The 23,212-nt window shown below is 42.8% G+C and overlaps 1 protein-coding gene across 2 annotated transcripts in view; it reads right to left on the bottom strand.

Annotated features, from left to right (window-relative positions):
- Positions 1-23,212, bottom strand: part of PHACTR4 (phosphatase and actin regulator 4) — a 163,753-nt gene that overhangs the window by 95,143 nt on the left and 45,398 nt on the right. The window contains exon 3 of one of the 2 annotated variants that reach the window (XM_073616195.1): positions 7,408-7,465. The exons of the other annotated variant lie outside the window; for it this stretch is intronic. Within the exon in view, the coding sequence (XP_073472296.1) occupies positions 7,408-7,423 (16 nt within the window). The 5' untranslated portion in view covers positions 7,424-7,465. The remainder of the gene's footprint in view (positions 1-7,407; positions 7,466-23,212) is intronic. 2 annotated transcript variants of the gene reach the window in all.

Genomic DNA, 23,212 nt, shown 5'->3' with positions numbered 1-23,212 from the left:
CGTTCTCCTTCCCTGGACAGGCAAGTGTCCTTATATTGAAAGTCAGCAGCTACAGTATTAAAGGGTTTGTAAACCCTCATGGTTCTTCACCTTAATGCATTCTATGCATTAAGGTGAAAAACCTCCTGTGGTGCTGCAGCCCGCCCAAGCCCTTCATTTTACTTACCTGTCCGCAATCCTTCTTTGGCCGGGAACGAGCACACCAGCTCTAGCTGGTGTCTCGTGTCCTGATTATATAGATTGATAGAAGCACAGCCATTGGCTCCCACTGCTGTCAATCAAATCCAATGACACGGCGCTGGGGCCCGAGTCCTGCATTCGATGTGAATGGACACAGATGCGGGACTCGGGAGCACGCCCGCAGGGTGTCCACCAAGGAGGGTGCTTCTCCAACGTGGACACCCGATGCGGGGAGGACCCACGAGCGCCGCTGAGGGACGTCAGGAGAGGAAGTTCAGGGCCACTCTGTGCAAAACGAACTGCACAGTGAAGGTAAGTATGACATGTTTGTTTGTTTTTTTTCTTGTTTTTTTTTTAAAAGTGAGGGTTTACAACCCCTTTAAAGAGGAAGTAAACCCTGATGGGTTTTACTTCCCCTTTTGCTCCCTGCAAAGCCCACAAATGAAAAGCATAATGGGCTAATATGCATCGCATACTAGCCCATTATGTGCCACTTACCTGCAAAAGAATCCAGCGATGTCCCCTGTGTAGGCAGTGTCCATCTTCTGGCCCCTCTTCCTTCCGGGTTGCGGACTCGGGCTCTGTGATTCACCGGAGCCGTGTAACGTCACTCCTGCACATGCGCACGGGAGCCATGATTAACGGCACAGGCTAGGGAAGAAACTGCATGCGCCGTTGGAATTTTCGGCGGACTACAAGTGAAATATCTCCTAAACGGCGCACTTTTAGGAGATATTTCCACTTCTTATAGGTAAGCCTTATTCTAGGCTTACCTATAGGTAGAAGTCCAAAAAGTGGGTTTACAACCACTTTAAACCCCAAAGAAAACATTATATTTCAGCTTACCAATTCTTAGATGTGATGGCTGCATTCATTTTCTTTAGGCTTTCTTTCTCCTATTTTCATCTGGTGATCCAGACAGTCTGTTTTTGAAAAGCTCAAACTATCCAGCAGAATGTATTCAGTTAACATGGATGAGATAAACCATTTAAAGCTGGCAATGGTGGTTAAAATGATCAGCTTTCATTTATTCATGTAAAACCTTTATCCCAAAAGGGAAAGGAAAAAAAAAACGGTTTGCTTTAAATGATTATAAAGTGTGAGTTGTAGTTTGGCTTTTAATACAGGAGGTGTTTTACTGGATAGATCACCAGGTGAAAAGGGGGGTTAAAAGCCAAAATAAAATAAAACTAATGCAGACAACTACATTTTGGGTTTACTATCACTTTAAAAAAGGAGTGATGTCTATTTGGAGTCCAACTCCCTAAAACAGCATGGATGGTGCAGTTACACTTCACACATTCCTAAAAAAACAAGTGGCTGGGCTTTAATTGAAAACTGGTATTTAGATCATTTTAAAGCAGAGTTCCACCCAAAAGGGAACTTTTGCTTTTCGGATTCCTCCCCCCTCCTCCGGTGTCACATTTGGTACCTTTCAGGGGGGAGCAGATATCTGTCTAATCCAGGTATTTGCTCCCACTTCTGGGCATATATAGCCGCAGTACCTGCTGATATCTACGCCATGTCCGGCGATTCCTCCGTCCCCCCCGCTGTCTTCTGGGAGACACAGAGGTCCCAGAAGACAGCAGGGACCAGTGGGATCACGCAGCGCAACTCGCACATGCGCAGTAGGGAACCAGGCTGTGAGGCCGCAAGGGAAGTTTGAGGGAAGTGATCCAGCCTCTACAGGATACAACCTTAGGAGCCTGTCTACTTTTTCCCAACTATCCCTGTTGGGCCATAATTTCTGCATATGCCGCTGAAAATTTAAAGGCGAACCAACAGGAACATAATTTATTTGCTCAGTCGGATTTATTTCTCAATGTAAGTGTACTGTCTTCCATATGGTAGATGCGGTACACCTCCGCGAGTCATTGGCGTAATGTGGGGGTTGTCCGTTTCCAGAATTTTGGGATGAGCGCCTTAGCCGCATTCAGGAGGTGAGGCGTGATAGATTTTTTATATGACCCTATTGGTTCACCCGTACAGTGAAACAATATTAACCAAGGGTCATTGGGAACCTCACTACCCTGTATTTCCTTGATCCAATGTAATACAGTAGACCAGTATGGTCTAATGAGAGGACACGGCCACCAGATTTGGGTATGAGTTCCCCGGTTTCCACATCCCCTCCAGCAAAGATGCGATATAGACGGGAAAGTTTTGTGGAGCACTACTGGGGAGTAGTGCCACCTTGTCAGTAGTTTGTAGTTTACTTCCGTAGCTTTCGAGGATATGGAGGAGATATGGAATGGTTGAAATATTGTAGAACGTTGAATGTCTGTTAATGGACATTAAGTTCCCATTTGGCTATGAATGATTGATGAGCTACAGGGGATAGAATAGATCTTGATAAAAAATGGGTTTATCAGGTGGTTGGTCCCCAACAAGTAGTCTCTCTACTGGAATCAGGTCTGTCTCAGACCGCAATGGCTGTGGGAGAGATTTAACAAATTTTGGTGAGAGTTGGTGGTACTTCCATTGGTTCATAAATGAGATCGGTGTGGTTGGTACTAATGCCGACATAGGTAGGATACCCGTAACCGTGGCCACTTGGTGTAGCAAGAGAGGTGTATCAGAGATCCAATTGCTGAATCTAGGATTCATGTTCCCCAGTGGGAAGTACCGTAATCATGACCAGTCAATTGCATGAGCGGAGAGTTGTAAGGACATTTCTGCATTTTGCGCAGCGAGTCCCACATTGCCAGGGATGATTTGGTAAGTGGCGAGACTGTTTGGGCCAACCTACGGAATCTGCTAGGTATCCAGATTAAAAGGAATAGATCCACTCCACTCAAGTCCATTTCCAACTGCACCCAAAGTTTAGAGTTCTTGTGGTATTTCCAGTCAGAAATCCGGTTCAGTGCAATGGCAAGAAAGTAGAGTTTAAAGTCCGGGATCGCTAAGCCTCCTCTATGTTTTGGTTTGATTAATCATTTATAAGCAATTCTGGGTCGTTTACGGTTCCAAACATATCTGCATATTCTAGATTGCACTAGCTTAAAGAACCCAGGGGGAATCTTGTAAGGAATCATTTGGAACACAAAGAGCAGTCTGGGCAAAACGTTCATTTTCACAATGCTAATTCGACCCAGCCACAAGCGAGCCATCTGGGTCTGTTCTAATTGTGTTCAACAAAGGGATATAGTTCCTACGAAACAAGGAGGCTGGATTAGGAGTGAGGTATATTCCTAGATATTTCAGTGAGTGGGGTTGCCAACTAAAGGGGAAAAATGGTTTCAACAGTGCGGTTGCGTTATGGGGGATCAATATGTTCAAGATTTCCGATTTGGCAAGATTAATTTTAAAATTAGATAGCTTTTCAAATTTAGTAAAGGCCGACATAAGGTTGGGGAGGGTAATAAGGGGATGTTGAACGTAGAAGAGGATGTCATCTGCGTACATCGTGCATTTATGCTCCGATGTTCCTATTTTAATACCGTGAATGTTGGGGTTGTTGCGTACCATCGCTAAAAAGGGTTCTAAAGAGAGGGCAAAAAGGATAGGGGAGAGGGGGCAACCCTGACGGGTTCCATTGTATAGGGAGAAAGGTTCACTCATTACACTATTGATTCTTAACTGCTAGAGGAAAGGGTTAATTAATGAAGAGTTAACTAACAGGGAAGGTGGGACTTTGTGTGAAGCAAGTGGTAGCCAAAAAAGTAATTGGGTGAACATACCAGGATATTTGTTGATAATAGTTTATTATGAGCTAAATTGTAACATTGCATAATTCTGGTAATAAAGGTATAAATAACATACATAATGCATCTTGGCATAAAGCGCAATACATACATAAATACATGTAACAATGATAGCAATAGGTAAGATAGTGACAATAAAACTGGTTCCTCATGAAATAACCATACAAAATATCCTAGTTCATCACATAAAAGATAGTTTGAAAGTGATTCATACATAATGCCTGCAGGACCTACGGTCTCGCTAGACCTGCCGAGTTCGTAAACGAATAACTTGGATAATCAGGTAAGATTGATAAAGACACGGCAACCAGTAGCTCTACGCGTTTCGTGGCTAATAATGCCACTCATCAGGAGCATGCGCGTGTGGGATCTGTGAATAAATGATTGTAGAGGTGAGTAAAGAAGTAATAAGTAGGATAAGGTAGGAGGTAGAATGAAGGGCCTCCTGAACCAGGGCTTACTTGTTAAAGTTGAATGTATCAGTGGTGTAGTGGCAAGGCATCACTAGCAGTCCGGAGGGATCTCCCACCGGGAGCTGAGGCAGACTGCCCCGCGGGAATATAAGGGGCGACATCCAGGGCAGGCACGGCAGTGGGAACCTTCAGAGTGATAGGTGAATAAAATGGTAAACAAGAAAAAAGTGGGAGGGGGGAGGGGGAAAGGGAAGGGAAAAGGGGGGGGGGAGGAAAATGGAATGGAAGGCAAGGAGGAAAAGGTAAGAAAGGGGAGGCTAGAATGGGAAGGGGGGGGGGGGGGAGGAAGAAAAAGGGAAAGAAGAAAAAGAGAGAGAAAGAAGGAAATGAAAGAAAGGAAGAGAGAAAGAAAAAACAGTGAGGCAAGGAAAAAAGGACAGGAAAAAATGTGAGAAACAGAAGGGGAAGAAAAAAAGTGAAACAAGAGGGGTGGAGGGGAACGGGGTCCGTGCTGGTGAAAAACAGGGAAACAAACAGGGGAACCACAGGTAGCCTGAATTGTTGAAAGGAGCGAGTGAAGAATTGTAAAGTGATAGAGGAAATAGTGAGAAGAGTGAGGATAGGGAGAAGTGAAGGCAGGAAGTGAGGCCTGAGTGAGGAAAGTGATAAACCAAACTAATGGTGATGATCCAATTACCATTACCAGTGGAATAAGGGAACCCAAATTGGGTTGCGGAGGAAGGAAACACGTGGTGACTGTTGAATGAAGAGTCCCGAACGTCGGGCCCGCCGTGGGGACGCCCTCAAATAACCAAACGCAGGGAGGTCCACCAATGACATACCGTAGGACGAGGGGAGGAACGCTGCGTGCCGGGCAGAAGGTGATTGGTATAATGCTGAAATTCACGTTAGCATGTTCAGGCCCATTCCGAGATGTAGCAGTGTTAACATCAGGTAGTCCCAGTCCACCCTATCGAACGCTTTCTCAGCATCAGTAGAAAGGAGAATGGTGGGCTGGGAGCACCCGCGCACGTAGGAAATCAAGGATAACATTCTAATAGAATTATCCCGAGCTTCCGTTCCTGGGATAAATCCTGTTTGATCTCTGGAAATCCACTGGAGAATTAGGGGCAACAGTCTAATCGCGATCGCTTTAGCATATAATTTAGCATCTAGGTTCAGTAAGGAAATTGGGCGATAACTGCCACAAAGGCTTGGGTCTTTTGCGGGTTTGGGGAGTATTGTGATATGGGCATGGAGAGTTTCTGGATGGAAGCCCCCACCTGCAGAGATCGAGTTGACATATGACGTTAGATATGGAAGCAGGGTGTCAGCAAATGTACGGTAATAAGCCACTGTTAAACCGCCAGGGCCTGGTGCCTTACCATTAGCCATGGATTTAAGTGCCACTTTGAGCTCCGCGGTGGTGACTGAATTGATGTTTTGTTTTTGTCAATGAACAATTACCTAGAATCTTTACCAATAGCAATGACAAGTTTCTCAAAACATGGGATCCACAAATCACATACAGCCATCCAAATATTTTGGTTTCATACTAGCCCACAGTCTGATACTTTTGGGTCGTAACTAGTTCTCCCCTGTGTCATGTCTCTGCCCTTTTCCCTCACCCACATCTATTGACCATTTATCTCTCTCTTTACTTTTCTTTCTCTGCTCTCTTTCTTTCATGAGGATTTCTTTTTTTTTTTGTGTGTGTTGATGCCACACTTATTGATCATTCAACGGTTCCTTAGATTGGAACACAAGACTACTTACCTTTGGCATTTTTGCCATCTAACTAGTCATGAGTAATGACTGCTTGTATTGTATTCTACTTTGTTTATCTTCCCCATATTGTAAATTGTAGTGTTGTCCCGATACCACTTTTTTAGGACCGAGTACAAGTACCCATACTCTTTTTTTAATGTCACGTGACAGTGTTTTTTTTTTTTTTTTTTTTTAACAGTGCTTTCTTTTTTTTGGGGGGGCGGGTGAACGGTGTATGTGTTTTTTTTTTTATTTACAATTTTTATTTTTTACAATAATAATTTTTTATTCTTTATTGCAATATGTGTTTTTTTTTTTTTTGTTTTTTTTTTAATCAGCCCTGTTGGGGGGCTTTGGTGAGATATCAGGGGTCTTAACAGACCTATGATATCTCCTCCTTGAGACAGAGAAAGAAACAGAGGATAGAGATTCCCCAGTCCCTTTCTCTGCAGCCTCAGCTGCACTGAAAATGAATGGAGAGAAGACAGCGGCTCCTCTCCATTCATAAACTGACACATCGTAATCACAGGAGATTACAATGTTTCAGTTATGTGAATGGACAGAGTCAGCTGAGTCTATCCATTCACAAAGGAAGGAGGAGGAGGACAGCACAACGGAGGGGGAGAGCGGAGGGGGACAGGGAAGGAGAGGGGGACAGCAGAACGGAAGGGACAGTGGAGAGGCACAGCAGAAAGGAGGGGACAGCAGAGGGGGACAGAGAAGGAGAGGGGAAAGGCGGAACGGAGGGGGCAGCGGAGAGGCACGGCAGAACTGAGGGGACAGCGGAGGGGGACAGAGAAGGAGAGAGGAACGGAGGGGGGCAGCGGAGAGGCACAGCAGAACTGAGGGGACAGCGGAGGGGGACAGAGAAGGAGAGAGGAACGGAGGGGGACAGCGGAGAGGCACAGAGAAGGAGAGAGGAACGTCGGAACGGCACAGAGAAGGAGAGAGGAACAGAGGAACGGCGGAACGGAAGGGGACAGCGGAGGGGGACAGAGGAAAGGAGGGGGCATGGAGGAGGATGCAGTGACAGTCTGCGGTGACCGATCACCGCTGTATGTCACTAAAGCCGATGAAAGCCGCTGGGGGAGAATCTTGTAACTCCCCCACGCGCCGATCACAGCTGTCTTCTAGGTATCGGGGGAAGCATCGGAAGCATTTGCCTGAGTACAAGTACTCGGGCAAATGCTCGGTATCTGTGCCGATACCGATACTAGTATCGGTATCGGGACAACCCTAGTAAATTGTTATGCTTGTACCATTTGCTTCTCTTTATAACAAAACCAACAAACATATTAAAATAAATTTTTTTTTAAAAAAGAACCGATGTCTAAGTAACTCACCGCTCCTGTCATCCATCACAGGGGCGCGAGGGGGGAAAGGCACTGCGGAGGTCTACTCCTTAGAGAGAGAAGAAAACAAACCCAACATAAGTACTTTGAGTAGATGCATTCCCTAGAAAAACACAAAAGAGAAACAAATAAACAATGTAGCCTATAAACAGTGTTCAGAAGGAACAGCTGCAGAATCCTGGGATAAGGCATCGATACCTACTCAAATACTAAACATACTCTAAAAGGAGATATGCTTCTATATTTGGGTGCATATACTAGCTCAGTGGTGTCCAACGAGTGGTCCATGGACCACAAGAAAATTTTGCTGGTCTCTAGGTGTTCTGCCGCAAATCAACATCAACATTGTGGTGGATGTATACCGCCCAATGTTGTTTCCAATCGGCGCAATGATCTGTAATTCCAGCTCCTGTGAACTCAGAGGGAGGTGGAGAAGGAGGGGAATTCCAATTTCAGTGCTGATCATACACTGTGGGAGGGGAGTACAGAGCTTGAGCATATGGGTGGATAAGGAGGTGAGATCCAATTAGGAGTCTGTGTAAGGCAGCAGTGTGATTTAGGCCCGGTTCACACTGATGCGCTGTGATTTTGTTCCGTTTTTTGTCTTTTGTGAGGTGCGAATTTACAGCGATTTTACCGCGAATTTCAGGAGTTAGACATAGCTGCGATTGATATTCTAGGCAATGGAATTATAATGAAAAAAAAAAAAAGTGTTAACTTCTTGTGTACTTCCTGGTTTTTGTGGAGAGTAGTGTGGTGAAATTCGCACATATGTGAACCATCAATGCGATTCAAGAACGATTTACATTGATGTCTATGGAGACTAAATTCGCAACGCAGTAAACTCACACAAGACCCTTTTTTTAATCGCATCGCACTCGTAGAGGAATCGCAACGCATGTATGTGAACGACCGTCATTGAAAACAATGACTTTAGGGATGACATGCAAATTTAAAGTGTTTTTGACGCATCACATTCGTCATGAACTCGCATCAGTGTGAACCGGGCCAAAGAGTGCAGGATGGGGGCAGTGAGCCCAAGCATTGTGTGTAAAAGGCAGCAGTGTGATCCAGGGGGAGGGGGCAGAGAGCCAGAGTCTTGTGAGTATAAGGCATGTAAAATTCATGTTCATGGGTTGCAGGATTCAAAATTGTGAGTCTAGAGTATTATGGGTACCATGGTTCATGAAAAGCTCACTTTTCTACGTAGGGACACCCATTCCAAATTTATAAAGACTGACTCCTTGGCTGGAATAAAACCAAAACCTTGAAGAGGAAGTAAAGTCTTCTTTTTTTTAATTGTATCTACAGGTAAGCCTATAATAAGGCTTACCTGTAGGTACCGGCGTCATCAGCGCATGTGCTCTGAAGGTCCGGCTTACTGTGCCTGACCTTCAAAGCCCGGCTTACTGTGCCCGACCTTGAAAGCCTGTGCCATAAAAGGCTGCTCCCGCGCGCATACGTGGGATTGATGTCATCATGGCTCTGGCCCTTCACAGGGCCAGAGCCCGCAAACCCAGGAGAAACACCGGGGAAGATGTCAGCTGTCTCAGCGGTTTGTGGGAGATGCTGGAGGGCTTCGTTTCTAAAAGTATTTCATAATGAGCTAGTATGTGATGCATACTAGTTTATTATGCCTTTGTCTTACAGGCTTTTGTTTTTTTTTTCTCTGGGTTTACAACCTCTTTAAAAACGGATGTCCAGGTTTACTTTCACTTTTAAATAGCTTGAGCCAAACACGTGCGCCCACTGGGTGAGCTTTATAAACTGGATATAGCCTCAGTTAAAATCATGATAAACAGCACTGTGTCCCAGGTGTGAGAAGAGATCTTCCCGTCTCACACCCAGAATAAAATAGTGTCGAGATGAGCGGCACTCAGCCATTCATAGACAGCTTTGTATTCTATCAATTAATACAAAGCTTCCTCTGACTGGCAGAGTCAGAGATGGTTAACGTCGTCAGCCCGTCCCTCCAACTCAGAGGACACTTTGTATTCATTGATATTCACTGAGTTCCGCTCAGCCCGACAGTATTTTGTTCTGGGTAGGAGACAGGAAGGTCTCCTCTCACACCTGGAAGGTCCAAGTGAACCACTTAAAGTGAAAGTAAGTCTGGACATCAGCTCTAACGTTGATCACTTCTTTCCCTACAAGGGACCAGAAGAGTGATCTGGCCAGGCCCCCCCCACTACCTCTCCCCCCCTCAACCCAACCTCTTCCTTTCCTCTTCACCCCCATAGTCTTCACTTACTCTCTCTCTACTCTTTTACTATTTCTTAGTATTGCGCTGCTAGTCTGATTTTCAGCATCAAAATTGGGTTGTCTGACCCTTACTTCCTCTTCAAGCATTCCTCATCACCCCATCCTTCTCCCCAAAAAAACAAATGCTACTAAACTTTACTACAAGGTGTATTGCGATGCACATCCCTAAACAGACTGTATGAGCAATGTGGGAGGGCTCACCCATGCACCTGGAACCAGATCGCCACTTTATATCAACCCCACCCCCCCCCCCCCCCCAATAACAGTTTGATATCTGAGACCATACAGTATGTATATTTGCATTTTGTATTCTCTGCATTTGTCTACCCACATACACAGAAATGTATTCTTGCCATATAATGACTACTCTATTAGTACTTACGAATGTTCAAAAGCCTAAAAAAAAAAAAAGTGAGACATTCAAAATAATATAGAAGGAATGGTCTGTCCAAAGTAGTGGTGGTTAACTTGAAAATTATAGGAGGGCCGCACAATAGCATCACATCAACATCCAAAAATGTTGGTCTTGCTGCATTTTTTGTAGTGATTTGCAATGCACACCAAAGAAGCTGTAGCACAAAAAAGCCTCAGCACTGGTGTCAGTGGGTCAATTATAACACCTAACATTGGTGTCCGTGGACACAATAATAGCCACCAGTACTGTACAATATTACAGTAGTGTCAGTACTATGAAAGCCCCCCTCCACACATACACACACACAGGTCAGTGGCAGTGAACATTAATCTCCCCCTGCGATGGTGGTCATGGCAGAGAAAGTTGAATCCCCATTCCCCCCTACGTTTGTGGTCATGGCAGTGAAAGTGCTACTTTAGTCAAGAAGTAAGGCAGGCCTCAACACCACCTTGCCCCTATGTAAACCAGAAAAGGTATTAATCAGGATAAGGCCACCAGTTCAGACACTCATCTCAGTGGTAATGGCTACAAGGAATACTTGTAGTACAGAGTATAGAGCGTGGAAGGTATCTTATGGGTTTGAACAGGGGTTTCTGAAACGCAGAGAAAACCAGATTTAGATCAAATGGACAGGGGAACAAAAAGGTAAAGTATGTACAAAAGGTCCTAATCAAGGAGTAAGAGGCAAACAAACTCTAAAACCAAATAAAACAGCCCAAACCCTGGCTCTTGATAGTCCTGAGAACCAAACACTGGTCAAGTCCAGCTGTAGGAAAGAGGATTCATCCCATGGTGAACCTCTTAGAATGACCACTCCGAGATTCATACCAGATTAAGTTTGCCTTTTATGTTCTATGATAGATTTTATGGGATGTAGCCTTTTAGCATCATAGAAAATCACAGATTCAGAGAAGTCCCCGACTTCCAAAACCTGGGCTTCAACAGCCATGGTGTTAAAGAAAACGATTGTTAATCAGGTTGGCAAATGGGTATAATGATAATGCTAATGATCTGGAAGAGCCCAGCGCATCCGCCAGCAGTCTTACCTGGTCGGCATACCAAATCTGTCAGCGCCAGTCCAAAGTTATGATTATCACCAGAACGCACTCCTACTCAATCCCGTGAAGCAGACAAGGAAGAAGTATCAAAAGAGAAAAGGCAAAGATTAGGGTGTACTGATCCCACAGAGCCATGACAGAATTCACCGGTTCCCACAGATGGCGGTTCTTGGACACCAACCTGTTGAAATTGCGGTTTAACCTGAAAACAAGAAGGTGGTCTACATCGGACATACCCCACTTGCGAAGCAGGTCCTGGAACACAGTGTAGGGACCACATGCTGTTGACTGAGGAAGTCAGCCTGCCAATGGTCTACGCCTTGAATAATCAAAGGGATCAAGGCAGGAACTTGAAGTTTTGCCCAGGGCAAGATCCAATCTACCTCTCTTGCTGCTGCAAGACTTTTGGTTCCTCTCTGATGACAAATGTACACCCACAACCATGGCGTTGTCTGAATGAAACCAAATCAGGTGGTCTTCCAACAGGATGGTTCAATGCTGCAGAGACAGAAATTGTCTGAAGCTCCATGATGCTGATTAGGAGAGGAGATTTCTCCAACTCAGCACTCCTCCCAAGCCCAAACAGCTGTCATCCATCATGAGGACCTTCCAGAAGATGGGAAGGAAAGATTTCAGATTGCAGAGTGAGATTCGTAAGCCACCAGGTTAGGGATATACTGGTCCTCAGTAGCTAATGAAGTGGTCTGTTCAGGGACTTGATTGACTTGTCCGACAACCAAATCTTGCATGGGAGAGGTCTGGAGAGAAACTGGGCAAAAAGGACTAGCCTAAGTAGGCTATCAATAGGCTCAGGACTCCCGTGCAAAGAGGGTAATCAGATGACTCTGGAACTAGAGAGCTTGCATCTGAGATTAGAAAGTCTGAAGTTTCACCTGTGGAAGACACAATCTAGCCTGAGCAATGGTCAGGAGTAGACCCAGATGTTACAAATGAGAGATGTTTCAGAAGGATCATGAGCCATCTAAACCACTGGACTGTCAAAGCCAAGTTGTCAGACAGCGCACATTGACTGTTCCCCTCAACAGAAGGTTGTCCAATTATCCCACAATGGGGATGTCAAAAGGGCGCAGAAGGACAATTAATGGAGTCAGCAACTTAGTGAACACCTTGGGTACAGACCAGAGGCTAAAATGACAAGGCCACAAACTACTAGTGTAGCAACAGCAAAGTCTAGGAAATGCTCATGCACTGGAAAAATAGGGACATGTTGGTACATGTATTTGATGCTCATAGAAACTAACCATTTCACCTTTATATTGCCATTACATTTTGTACGCTGCATTACTCAATAAGAAGCAAGAGTCGCCTGCATATTCTTCACTTTCATGCTTAGAGCACCACTTTACCATAGGGCTTGACAACCTTGTAGATGTAACTTGTGCCACCAAGAGGATTCCTGAAAATTAAAATGTATCTTATTTTTAAGGCCTCTTGTACACTGTACTGTTATATAAGCATCAGACATTCCTGGCAGAAAAAAAACGTGAGAATGGGCTTTATATCGCTAGTACGTATTTGCAAGAGTGCACACAATAACATGAAGTGTGGCATTTGAGCTTATTTGCAAGTATACATGCAAAAATAATGACCGGCAACTCAGATTTCTGCATTATCTTTTTACTGATCAATACCAAGCACATGTTTACATGCCTTTGTGTATAGGCACATTGAAAACAATGGGCTGAATTTAGCAGTTAAAAAAAAAAAAAAAAAAAAAAAAAGAAAAAAAAAAAAGCCTGTATGTTTGAAAACAGCATTTTCAGCTAGCAGTGTGCAAGCGGCCTAATACATGCCAATTTCAGTACACCTTTTTATAAAGCTGTTTTGAGCAACTACTCCTATAAAGTAGAAATAAAAAGCTAGTAAAAATGCAGCACTACTTAATTGTAAGTTTTTGCACTTAGTTTTTACTTAGTCCTAGAAAATTACTTAGAACCCCACACATTATATATATTTTCTTCAACAGAGGCCGAGGACAATAAAATTATGGTTTCTCCAACTTTTTATGTCACACGATTTTTGCGCAGCAGTTTTTCAAATGCAAACTTTTGGGTAAAAATACACTTTAACCACTTACCAACCCGGCCAATTCTGACACTTTGCTCCCACATGTAAAAATCATCATTTTTTTGAAAGAAAATTACATAGAACCCCCAAACATTATATATGTTTTTTTTAGCAGAGACCCTAAAGAATACAATGGCGATCATTGCAACTTTTTGCGCAGCAATTTTTCAAACACTTTTTTTGGGAAAAAAAAAACAGTTTCATGCTTTAAAAAAAAAAACAAAACAGTAAAGTTAGCCCAATTTTTTTACATAATGTGAAAGATGAAGTTGCGCCGAGTAAATAGAAACCTAACATGTCACGCTTCAAAACTGCACACGTTTGTGGAATGGCGCCAAACTTCGGTACTTAAAAATCCCCATAGGCAATGCTTTAAAATTTTTTACTGCTTACATGTTTTGAGTTACAGAGGAGGTCTAGGGCTAGATTTATTGCTCTCACTCTAACGTTCGCGCGACACCTCACATCTGTGGTTTCAACACCGTTTTCATATGTGGGCGGGACTTACGTATGCGTTTGCTTCTGCGTGCGAGCACACGGGGACAGCAGCACTTTAAAAAAATTTTTTTTTTTGTTAATTTTACTTAAAAAATTTTAATTTGACACTTTAAAAAAAAAAAAAAAAAAAAATTTGATCACTTTTATTCCTATTACAAGGAATGTAAACATCCCTTGTAATAGGAATATGGCATGACAGGTCCTCTTTACAGTGAGATATGGGGTTAATAAGACCCCACATCTCACCACTAGGCTGGGAAGCCTGAAATAAAAAAAAAAAAAAATAAAACGATCACCGCTTCCCAGCCGAAGCGGCGCCGTTTTTTTAATGCAAAGGCCGGGCGTGACGTCATAACATCGCGCCCGGCCTCCGAACGATCATAGAGACTCCGGCGACCATCTGGTCCGCCGGAAATCTCTAAGATTGTCATCCGGGGCCGGCGGATCCGCTCTCCGATTCACCGATCGCTGAGGTGAGTCGGAGGAAGCACCGGAGGGCGGCGGGAGGGGGGGGACGTCCCCTCTCGCTGCCCGTAAGAACGATCAAGCGGCTGCCCCGCCGCTATGATCATTCTTATGGTGTAGGGAATCGCCGGCTGAAAACGGCAATATCTGAATGATGTCTCTAGTTGCAGGCATCATTCAGATATACCCCCACAAACCCAGGACGTCCATGGATGTCCTACGGTGGTCAAGTGGTTAATGAATTTTAATGCATAAAAACACAATAGAACACCCAATTGTTTGGTAAAATATTAAAGACAATGTTACACCGAGTAAATGGACTCCCAACATATCTCGCTTTTAAATTGCGTACGCCCATGAAATGGCGACAAATTATGGTACTTAAAAATCTCCATAGGTGTTGCTTTAAAAGCCTTAACAGATTACCAGTTTAGAGTTACACAGGAGGCCTGCTACTTGAATTATTGCTCTCGCTCTGACGTTTGCGATGATATGCTGTTATCACCATTCACATGCGTGTAGAACCTACGTGCGCATTCACTTTGGCGCGCGAGCATGGGGGGCTGTAGCATTTTACATTTTTTTTTATTTTATTATTTATTCTATTTAAAATTTTTACACCGTCTCCAATTTTTTCTTAATCAACCTTCTTTCTATCACCAGGGATGAACAACATCGGTGGCAGTCCTGGTGATGCTGAGATGTGCTTGAGAGACCAAGGAGGCTGCAGACTTAAGGAGACATTTTTCTGAGGGAATTAATAGCAAAAGCAGCTTTTGCCGATCAAAAAAGCGAGGCATTTGGTGATTAGAGAATCACGTGGGAGAGGACATCACAGTGGTGCACTAAAAAGGTGGAAGCTAGAAGAGTTCCAAGTGATTGAATTGTGCACGGGTTCACTTCTTGAAGATAGATATTTAGGGGCTCTTTTTTTTTTAACTTGATTATCACAGAAATGTAAGTTTGCACTGGTGAAGCACTGAACTATTTAGTAAAATTTGATGGAGATTTACTTATTTTGTTATTTCTTATTAATTATTTTTGCGCTACCTGTGGCGAAAGATACACTACTTCTTGGTTATAACGAAAAATATTTAAAAAATATATATTTTTTTCCCCTTCTAGTTGCTTCTTTGAAGTAGGATTGTATGTAGGACTGCAAGCTTTTCTGAACAATTTCAAAAAGTGTAAGTAAAGGATATCAGACTTAATTCACAAAGCAATATCGCATGTGATATTTTAGATGATGTGACTCGATACCGCAAAAATAAGAAACGTACAGTAAATATTGGGGGGAAAAAAAAAAAACATTTAGTTTTGGTCCAGCCACTTGCCATTTAACATATGTAAACAGTTAGGCTGCATTCACACCTGAGTCTCTATGATCGTTCGGAGGCCGGGCGCAATGTTATGACGTCACGCCCGGCCTTTGCATTTAAAAAACGGCGCCGCTTCGGCTGGGAAGCGGTGATCGTTTTATTTTTTTTTTTTTTATTTCAGGCTTCCCAGCCTAGTGGTGAGATGTGGGGTCTTATTAACCCCATATCTCACTGTAAAGAGGACCTGTCATGCCATATTCCTATTACAAGGGATGTTTACATTCCTTGTAATAGGAATAAAAGTGATCAAATTTTTTTTTTTTTTTTTTTAAAGTGTCAAATTAAAATTTTTTAAGTAAAATTAACAAAAAAAAAAATTTTTTTTAAAGTGCTCCTGTCCCCGTGTGCTCGCACGCAGAAGCAAACGCATACGTAAGTCCCGCCCACATATGAAAACGGTGTTGAAACCACAGATGGTCGGGGGTTGCATGAGTGCTGCCGGCACTGGGGAGCTACAGTTCATTGAGGGAACCATGAATGCCAACATGTACTGTGACATACTGAAGCAGAGCATGATCCCCTCCCGTCGGAGACTGGGCCACAGGGCAGTATTCCAACTTGATAATGATCCCAAAACACACCTCCAAGACACAACCACTGCCTTGCTAAAGAAGCTGAGGAAAAAGGTGATGGACTGGCCAAGCATGTCTCCAGACCTAAACCCTATTGAGCATCTGTGGGGCATCCTCAAACAGAAGGTGAGGGAGCGCAAGTTCTCTAACATCCACCAGCTTCGTGATGTCATCATGGAGGAGTGGAAGAGGACTCCAGTGGCAACCTATGAAGCTCTGGTGAACTCCATGCCCAAGAGGGTTAAGGCAGTGCTGGAAAATAATGGTGGCCACACAAAATTTTGACACTTTGGGCCCAAATTGGACATTTTCACTTAGAAGTGTACTTACTTTTGTTGCCAGCGGAATAGACATTAGTGGCTGTGTGTTGCGTTATTTTGAGGGGACAGGAAATTTACACTGTTATGCAAGCTGTATGCTCACTACTTTACATTGTAGCAAAGTGTCATTTCTTCAGTGTTGTCACATGAAAAGATATAATAAAATATTTACAAAAATGTGAGGGGTGTACTCACTTTTGTGAGATACTGTATGTATTGAAAGACTGAGGTTCAAAATTGGGTGAACGTCATCCTTCTTGAAGACTGTAAAAAAGCTTGAGTAAAATTTCCTAAATGTTTTTGAGAGGGGGATGGGAACAATAACCCCCATAACAACAGATCAGAAATCCGCTTTTGTAAATCCTGAAGTCGCTGAGGACACGGGTGAACGTTTGACACAAAGAAGTGGGCCAAAGAATATAGATCTACCTTGTAACCAGACCCAATCAGCTCCCAGACACAATTGTCTGAGATATGCAACAATCCATAAAATGACCCCTGAATTTGGGCAGAGCAGGTCAAGCCTTCATGCAAAAGGTAGACTACTTGGACCTGGCAGATATGCATCCTGAGGAGACTGAATACTCGGAAGACTTGCTGCCCATGTCAGAAGTGACAAAAAAAGGTCTGTGATCCGAGAACAAAAAAGGACTGGATTTGCGATACTTTTTTTTTGTTGACTTTTTTAGCTTGTGGTAAAAAAAAGCATAAACAAAATAGGTTTTGCCCCAACCCAAGCAAAGCCCCCAGTGGTCTCATCTATCATCACCCCACAAAGACTATCCCCAGTAATCCCCAGGGTGATCTGTATTTGTTTTTTGTTTTTTTATGAGGACTGGTAGGCAGAACAGCACTTAAGCCACTAAAGTTTGTAAATTCTGTAAACAACAAGAATGTTGTCCAAGGAAGGTTTGCAAAGACCTTGCACAAGTTGATCCGTGAGTTACACATAGGCAGGGGAGAAATGATCACTGGCCAGGTCAGCGTGCATAAGTTTGGCTTATTCAGTTAACATCTGAGAAAGGAGGGCAATGGCTAAAACTGGATGAAGAATGGCTCTAGCAAAGGCTTAAATGGTTCTGGATGTCGGGAAACTAATAGGAGATGTACACAGTTAATGGGGATAGCTATTTCTTCAAGAAGGTTTCCTCCAAAGAAGAATGGATCACAAAAACTCTAGAGACAAAAAAGGACTTGATCTGGAATGGCCACTCCTTGTATAAGAAGGTGCAAAAAGAAAAATAAGTGGTTTTGAACACCTTGTGTGTACCAACAGACCGGCTGCATTCTGATCTGTGCACTGGACCCGCACAGATGTACACACCAGCATGCACATTAAGGTCCTTAGAGTTCTGTGCAGCTAGCCACAAATGATTTCAACGGGGTTTTTTCTTCTTTTTTTTGAGAGAGCATGAGACAAAGCCCACTCAGTATAATAAACAAAGCCATCCATGCAGTAGAAATATTCTCAAGGGACAGAGAGGTGGCCTGAGCTCCAAAAGCATCCGCCACAGAACCAGACATCAAGGCAAACATTTTGGACATGGTGAATAAGAGTCACACACAGGGGGTTGGGGACAGTGCTCACACGGGGAAATCTGCAAACTTTACAGCTTAAGGGGGATTCCCTTACCCAACAGCTCCAAGAGGTGTTAACTGCCCATGAGCCAGCAGACTACCCAGTCATGTCAGCCACAGGGACACGCACAGCTGGGCAGAAAAACCCCAAAAGGAGTCATACCATCTTTAGGTAGCCCAGAAAGTTCCACAAGCCCAACAGCCTTGGCAAGTGCCCAGCAGGGAGATGCATGTAGCCAGCAAATAGCCAAAAGACAATCCATTAAATGTTTCTGGCGCTTATAGCAGGCACTGGTGGAAATGACATCATGTAATGTCAAAAATACCCACGTAAACATGATGGCCGTGGCCTCTGGCAGCAAGTAGGCCACAAAAGCCAGAGCTAAAAGTAGCAGGGAGACGAAGGACTGTTGGAATCACATGCGGTTTCCCACACCTCTCCTGTGTGAACCCAGGCTGAAGTCACTATGACAAACCATAGTTCACACAGCGGTGCAGGAAACTGCATGTGATGGACAGGAAATCGCACCACATTGCTGTTGAAATCACATGCAATTCTTTGCAGTGCGATTTAAGCCAATTCATTTTGTAGACTCAAATTACACCGCAAAAGGTATTGGTTTGTGCAAATGCTTAGTATTGGCACCAATATCAGCCGTGAAACAGACTTCCCATCACACACTCGGAACACAACAGAGTTTGGCTGAGTGGCGCTAAACCATTCATAGGCAGTTCTGCATTCTGTGAGGCTCCAATCACACCTGAGCGTATCAATTTACTGCCGTTTTTCAGGCTTTTTTTAAAGCTTTTTCAAGCATTTTAGAAGTGTTTTACAGCTTCAGGCGTTTTTGTTTAGCCAATAGAAAGCACTAGGGGGAGGCGATGAAAGAAGAAATTAGAGGTGAGGAGCTGCTATTTGAGCGTTTTACGAGCATTTTTCTGCTTAGTTCAGGCATTTCTATTGAAGTCTATGGGGCCAAAAACACTTGTAATCTGCCAAAAAGAAGCTCATGTACTTTTGAGCTTCAGGTGTTTTGCTTCAGGTGACAGAACGCTCATATGTAAACAGGGCTCACTGAAATAAATAGGAGTTTGCTTGTTGGGAGTTTTGTAGCTTCAGGAGCTGAGCGTTTCACAAGCTGAAAAACACTTAAGTGTGAACAGAGACTGAACGAATACAAAGCTTCCTCTGATTGTCTGTGTCTGAGCGTGAGGTCATCAGCCCGCCCCTCCCACTCAGCCAATCAGGGGAAGCTTTGTATTCATTACAGAATACAAAACTGCCTATGAATGGCTATGAATGGCTGAGCGCCGCTCAGATAGACTGTTTTGTTCTGGGTGTGAGACCCAGCACTGTGTACTGTATGTAGCTGAAGCTACACACAGTACAGACCATGCTTAGAAACACTTAGTGAAGCAAATAGTTAGTCTGGACCAAATTGGTCCAAACTATTTAAAGTGACAGGAAATATGGACTTCAGCTTTAAATTGAAATACTGCCTGTAGGGGTTTTTTTTTTTTTTGTTTTTTTTTTTTTTAATTCTCCCCCATATCAAACTAGGTACCCAACTAAAAAGCACTTGTTAAAAATTCAGACATCTTAGTGCAGTTTAACCCCTTGTTTACCATGGTACACTTATACAAGTCCTGGTAATCAAATGGTCAAAACAAGCTCTTGGCTCCTGCAGCTGTGAGCTTGGTGTTGATTTTTACAGCCAGTGATTGGCTTTCAGGTAGAACGTGATCCAGGCAGCTCTGCCAGATCACTGTTATGGGGCTCTGAAGGTGCCTCTTCGATGTGTATTTATGAATACATCAGTGGTCATTCTATCCCTACAGCAATGTAAATACTTACAGTGCCAAACTCGGAATAAAAAAAAAGCCTAAAAGAATTCAAAGAGAATGTTTTTGAAAAAGGAAAGCAGCCATAAAGAGGAGTAGGCTAAACAAGCTGACATATTTGGAATATCAAGTACAAGTCTAGACTAGCATTAAAAACAAGACCCACACTTATGTTTCCCCAGTTCCAAAAATATCATCTCTGCAAGGTTAAAGAACAAAACAAAAGAAAAAAAAAAAACACATGCAGCAATTATCCAAAACATTTAGATATTCTGCAAATACAACAATCAACCTTATAAAGCTTTTGCTGATAAACAATAATTTATATGTTTGTCATTAGTTGTACTCCAAGAAAACCCACAATATATGTGGTTTAAACTAACCATGTGCATTATAGAAAGTAAAAGAATAAAAATAAAAATGTATGCTGTATATTTTTAAATTGCTTGTTATTAGTGGATGCCATGTGAAAGAACACACAATCTTTTTTTTTTATTATATAAAAAAGGAGTTCATTACACTGCACAGTCAGTAGCTCTTTAAACATTTTTGCAGTGGGCATTTGCTACAGAAATTATTCAACATGAAATCTAGGACTAGCAAATGAAGGCCATAGAGTAAAATGGGTGCTCAACCTGTGGCCCTCCAGCTGTTGTGGAACTACAAGTCCCATGAGGCATTGCAAAGCTCACAGTTACAAGCATGACTCCCAAAAGCTGAGGCATGATGGGACTTGTAGTTCACAACAGCTGGAGGGCCACAGGTTGACCACCTATGGTAGGTTAAACTAAATAACTCAAGACTAGCTGCTCATGGTGGGAATTAGAAGAACACAGTTCTAGGTTTAGCTGCTTCATTTTTACATTAGTAAGATGCATCGTTTTTAATGTTTCTTTATAGTCTCAAATTGTATCAATATGGTTTCATTTTAACCCCTTCCCGCTCAGCCCCGGAGTCCCTTTACTGGACTATTGCACCCAGAGAGTCGGAAGGTTTTCCCGTTCCAGTGACCACTCCGATTGGCTGTCATAGTGGTCACATGATCGAGAGCCGATCCCGGCACCTTCTGATCATTACTAGAGACCGACAGCTGTCGCAGACAGCCTGGTCACTGTGCTGGAAGCGTACAATGAGCATGCTCTCAGCACAGAAACCTCTGCCACCCGTGGACACACATGTGCAACAACAGCTAAAGTACACATGCCATGACAAAAATGCATAAGCTACCTTCCTTTGAGAAGACTAAAGTTGCCTAGATATATTTAGCGTCAATCTATAATGGTCACAGACCTGTATCAAGCATGCAGAAAATCTGAGAAAAAGTCAGACCTCCTCATCTCTACAAATGTTTCAAGCCAGTCATTAAATGTATGAAAACAAAAGGGAATCGCGCTAAATAAATATGCAATTTTGCATACATGAAATAAGTGCAAAATACATACAATATATGTAAATAGAGGATAAATGCACGTGACAACTGCATATAATCCACAATGGTGTCACATCAAATGAAAGTAAAATAAAAATAAAAAGTGACTACGAACCACTGCCGATTGGTTTCTATGCAGAGCTGCACCAGATTTTGCACTTCCCAGTTTTAGTAAATCATCCCCACAGTGTGTTTACAGCATATTGTGCATCTCTGCCACAAGCTCTGCTGTTGCTATTGACGGTGTGATGACCCCTAGTGGATGCTGACAGGAGTTCCCACAGCCAGTTTTAAAGTGTACCTGCTTGCTATGATCCTCTGTAGTGGGGGATCGTGGCCATCCGGTAAGAAGTGACCCTTTCTATTCCCGGTGGTGGATCTTCTCTGGTTTTCACGGATGAATTAATACCTATCACTTGGACTTTTTCTTTTTAATATTTATGGGTGATTCGTAGTCACTTTTTATTTTTATTTTACTTTCATTTGATGTGACACCATTGTGGATTATATGCAGTTGTCACTTGCATTTATCCTCTTTTTACATATATTGTATGTATTTTGCACTTATTTCATGTATGCAAAATTGCACATTTATTTAGCGCGATTCCCTTTTGTTTTCATGTTTTACCTTTACAGTTGATGTTTATTGTTGGAATTGCTGCTTTTTTTCACTATTAATTTTTCACATATCTCATAGCGCAGTTTCTTTCCCTATTTTTTCTGAGTCATTAAATGTAGCCAAAGCAAAAAAGTATGACATTATGACTAACATTCTCAAAAGGAAGCCATAGGTAAGCCATAGCAATCCAAATCCAAATCTTTTTCTCTTCGTTGCTTTTCTTTGTAAGTAACAAATGTTTTGATGAATCCTATAATCCTTGCTATACCCACGCATAAGATCTATTACACAGTTCCAGTACAAGGGATTCATTCTATCCTCTCCTTCTCCTGCCATATGGGTTTCAAACAAGCCCACTATTTGATGGTTTCCAATAATAACTACCCTCCAAAATTGTTTACAAGTACTGGTGACCGATTGTTCACCTACCATATTGAGAATGTTACTTGGACCTGCTTTGACTGTTTTTCTTTATCTGTCTATATCTAATTTTGGAAAAGAATTACCCTTTTTTTTGGTAATCAAATTGTTCTAAAACTATCCAAACATTGACATCAGGTGAATGAATTACTGCAATTTAAAAAACACATCCACCAGAAAAATAAACCTGCAGTGAATTTTTGGTGAAGGTCACATTCAGTACTTTCAAAATATACCCCATAGCTTACAAGTGTACATGCATAAATTATTTTTAACTTAAAATATCAGGAGTGTTGGATTTAAAAAAAAAAACGGAATACTTACCTTTCTCGCCGTCTGCCCTGCCAGACCTACTCTCCATTCAAGAAAAAATCCTTAAATTAGAAAATGAAAACTTCTGGGAGTGTTACTCTTCGATCCCCGCAGCGCTCAGTGGCTAACGCTGCTGACTTCCACATTACTACTGTGTCCTATGGTGATGTAGAGATCATGCAAGGAACCAAAACTAAAAGCATAAAAGGCAAATAGAGTAAAACGACACCATGAAATAAATGCAGGCATCTACGGGATGCTCTGGGATGAAAATACCAACTTTAGCTGGAAAATTTTAGCTTGGGCCTAATCCCTCCTTTGTTTTACTATTGGCCCATTACTATGATGAGCTGCCTTCACTGACCAATAGCCAGGCTGGAAAGTTTGGCCCAAACATGCAACAGGTCCAAAACACTTTTAAGGCAAACGAGAATGGACAGATGTCTCATGTGTCACTTTTAGTTAGGTATACGCATGCTCATGTATGTGCCAGTCATAGATCAGGAGTTTTTTGAGACAGACTGCATACAGCCTTCATG

The sequence above is a fragment of the Aquarana catesbeiana genome, linkage group LG02 (assembly GCF_042186555.1).
Source record: "Aquarana catesbeiana isolate 2022-GZ linkage group LG02, ASM4218655v1, whole genome shotgun sequence".
In the NCBI taxonomy this organism is placed as follows: Eukaryota; Metazoa; Chordata; class Amphibia; order Anura; family Ranidae; genus Aquarana; species Aquarana catesbeiana.
Note: the sequence above shows the minus strand (reverse complement) of the source record. Positions and strands in the feature narration are given on the sequence as shown.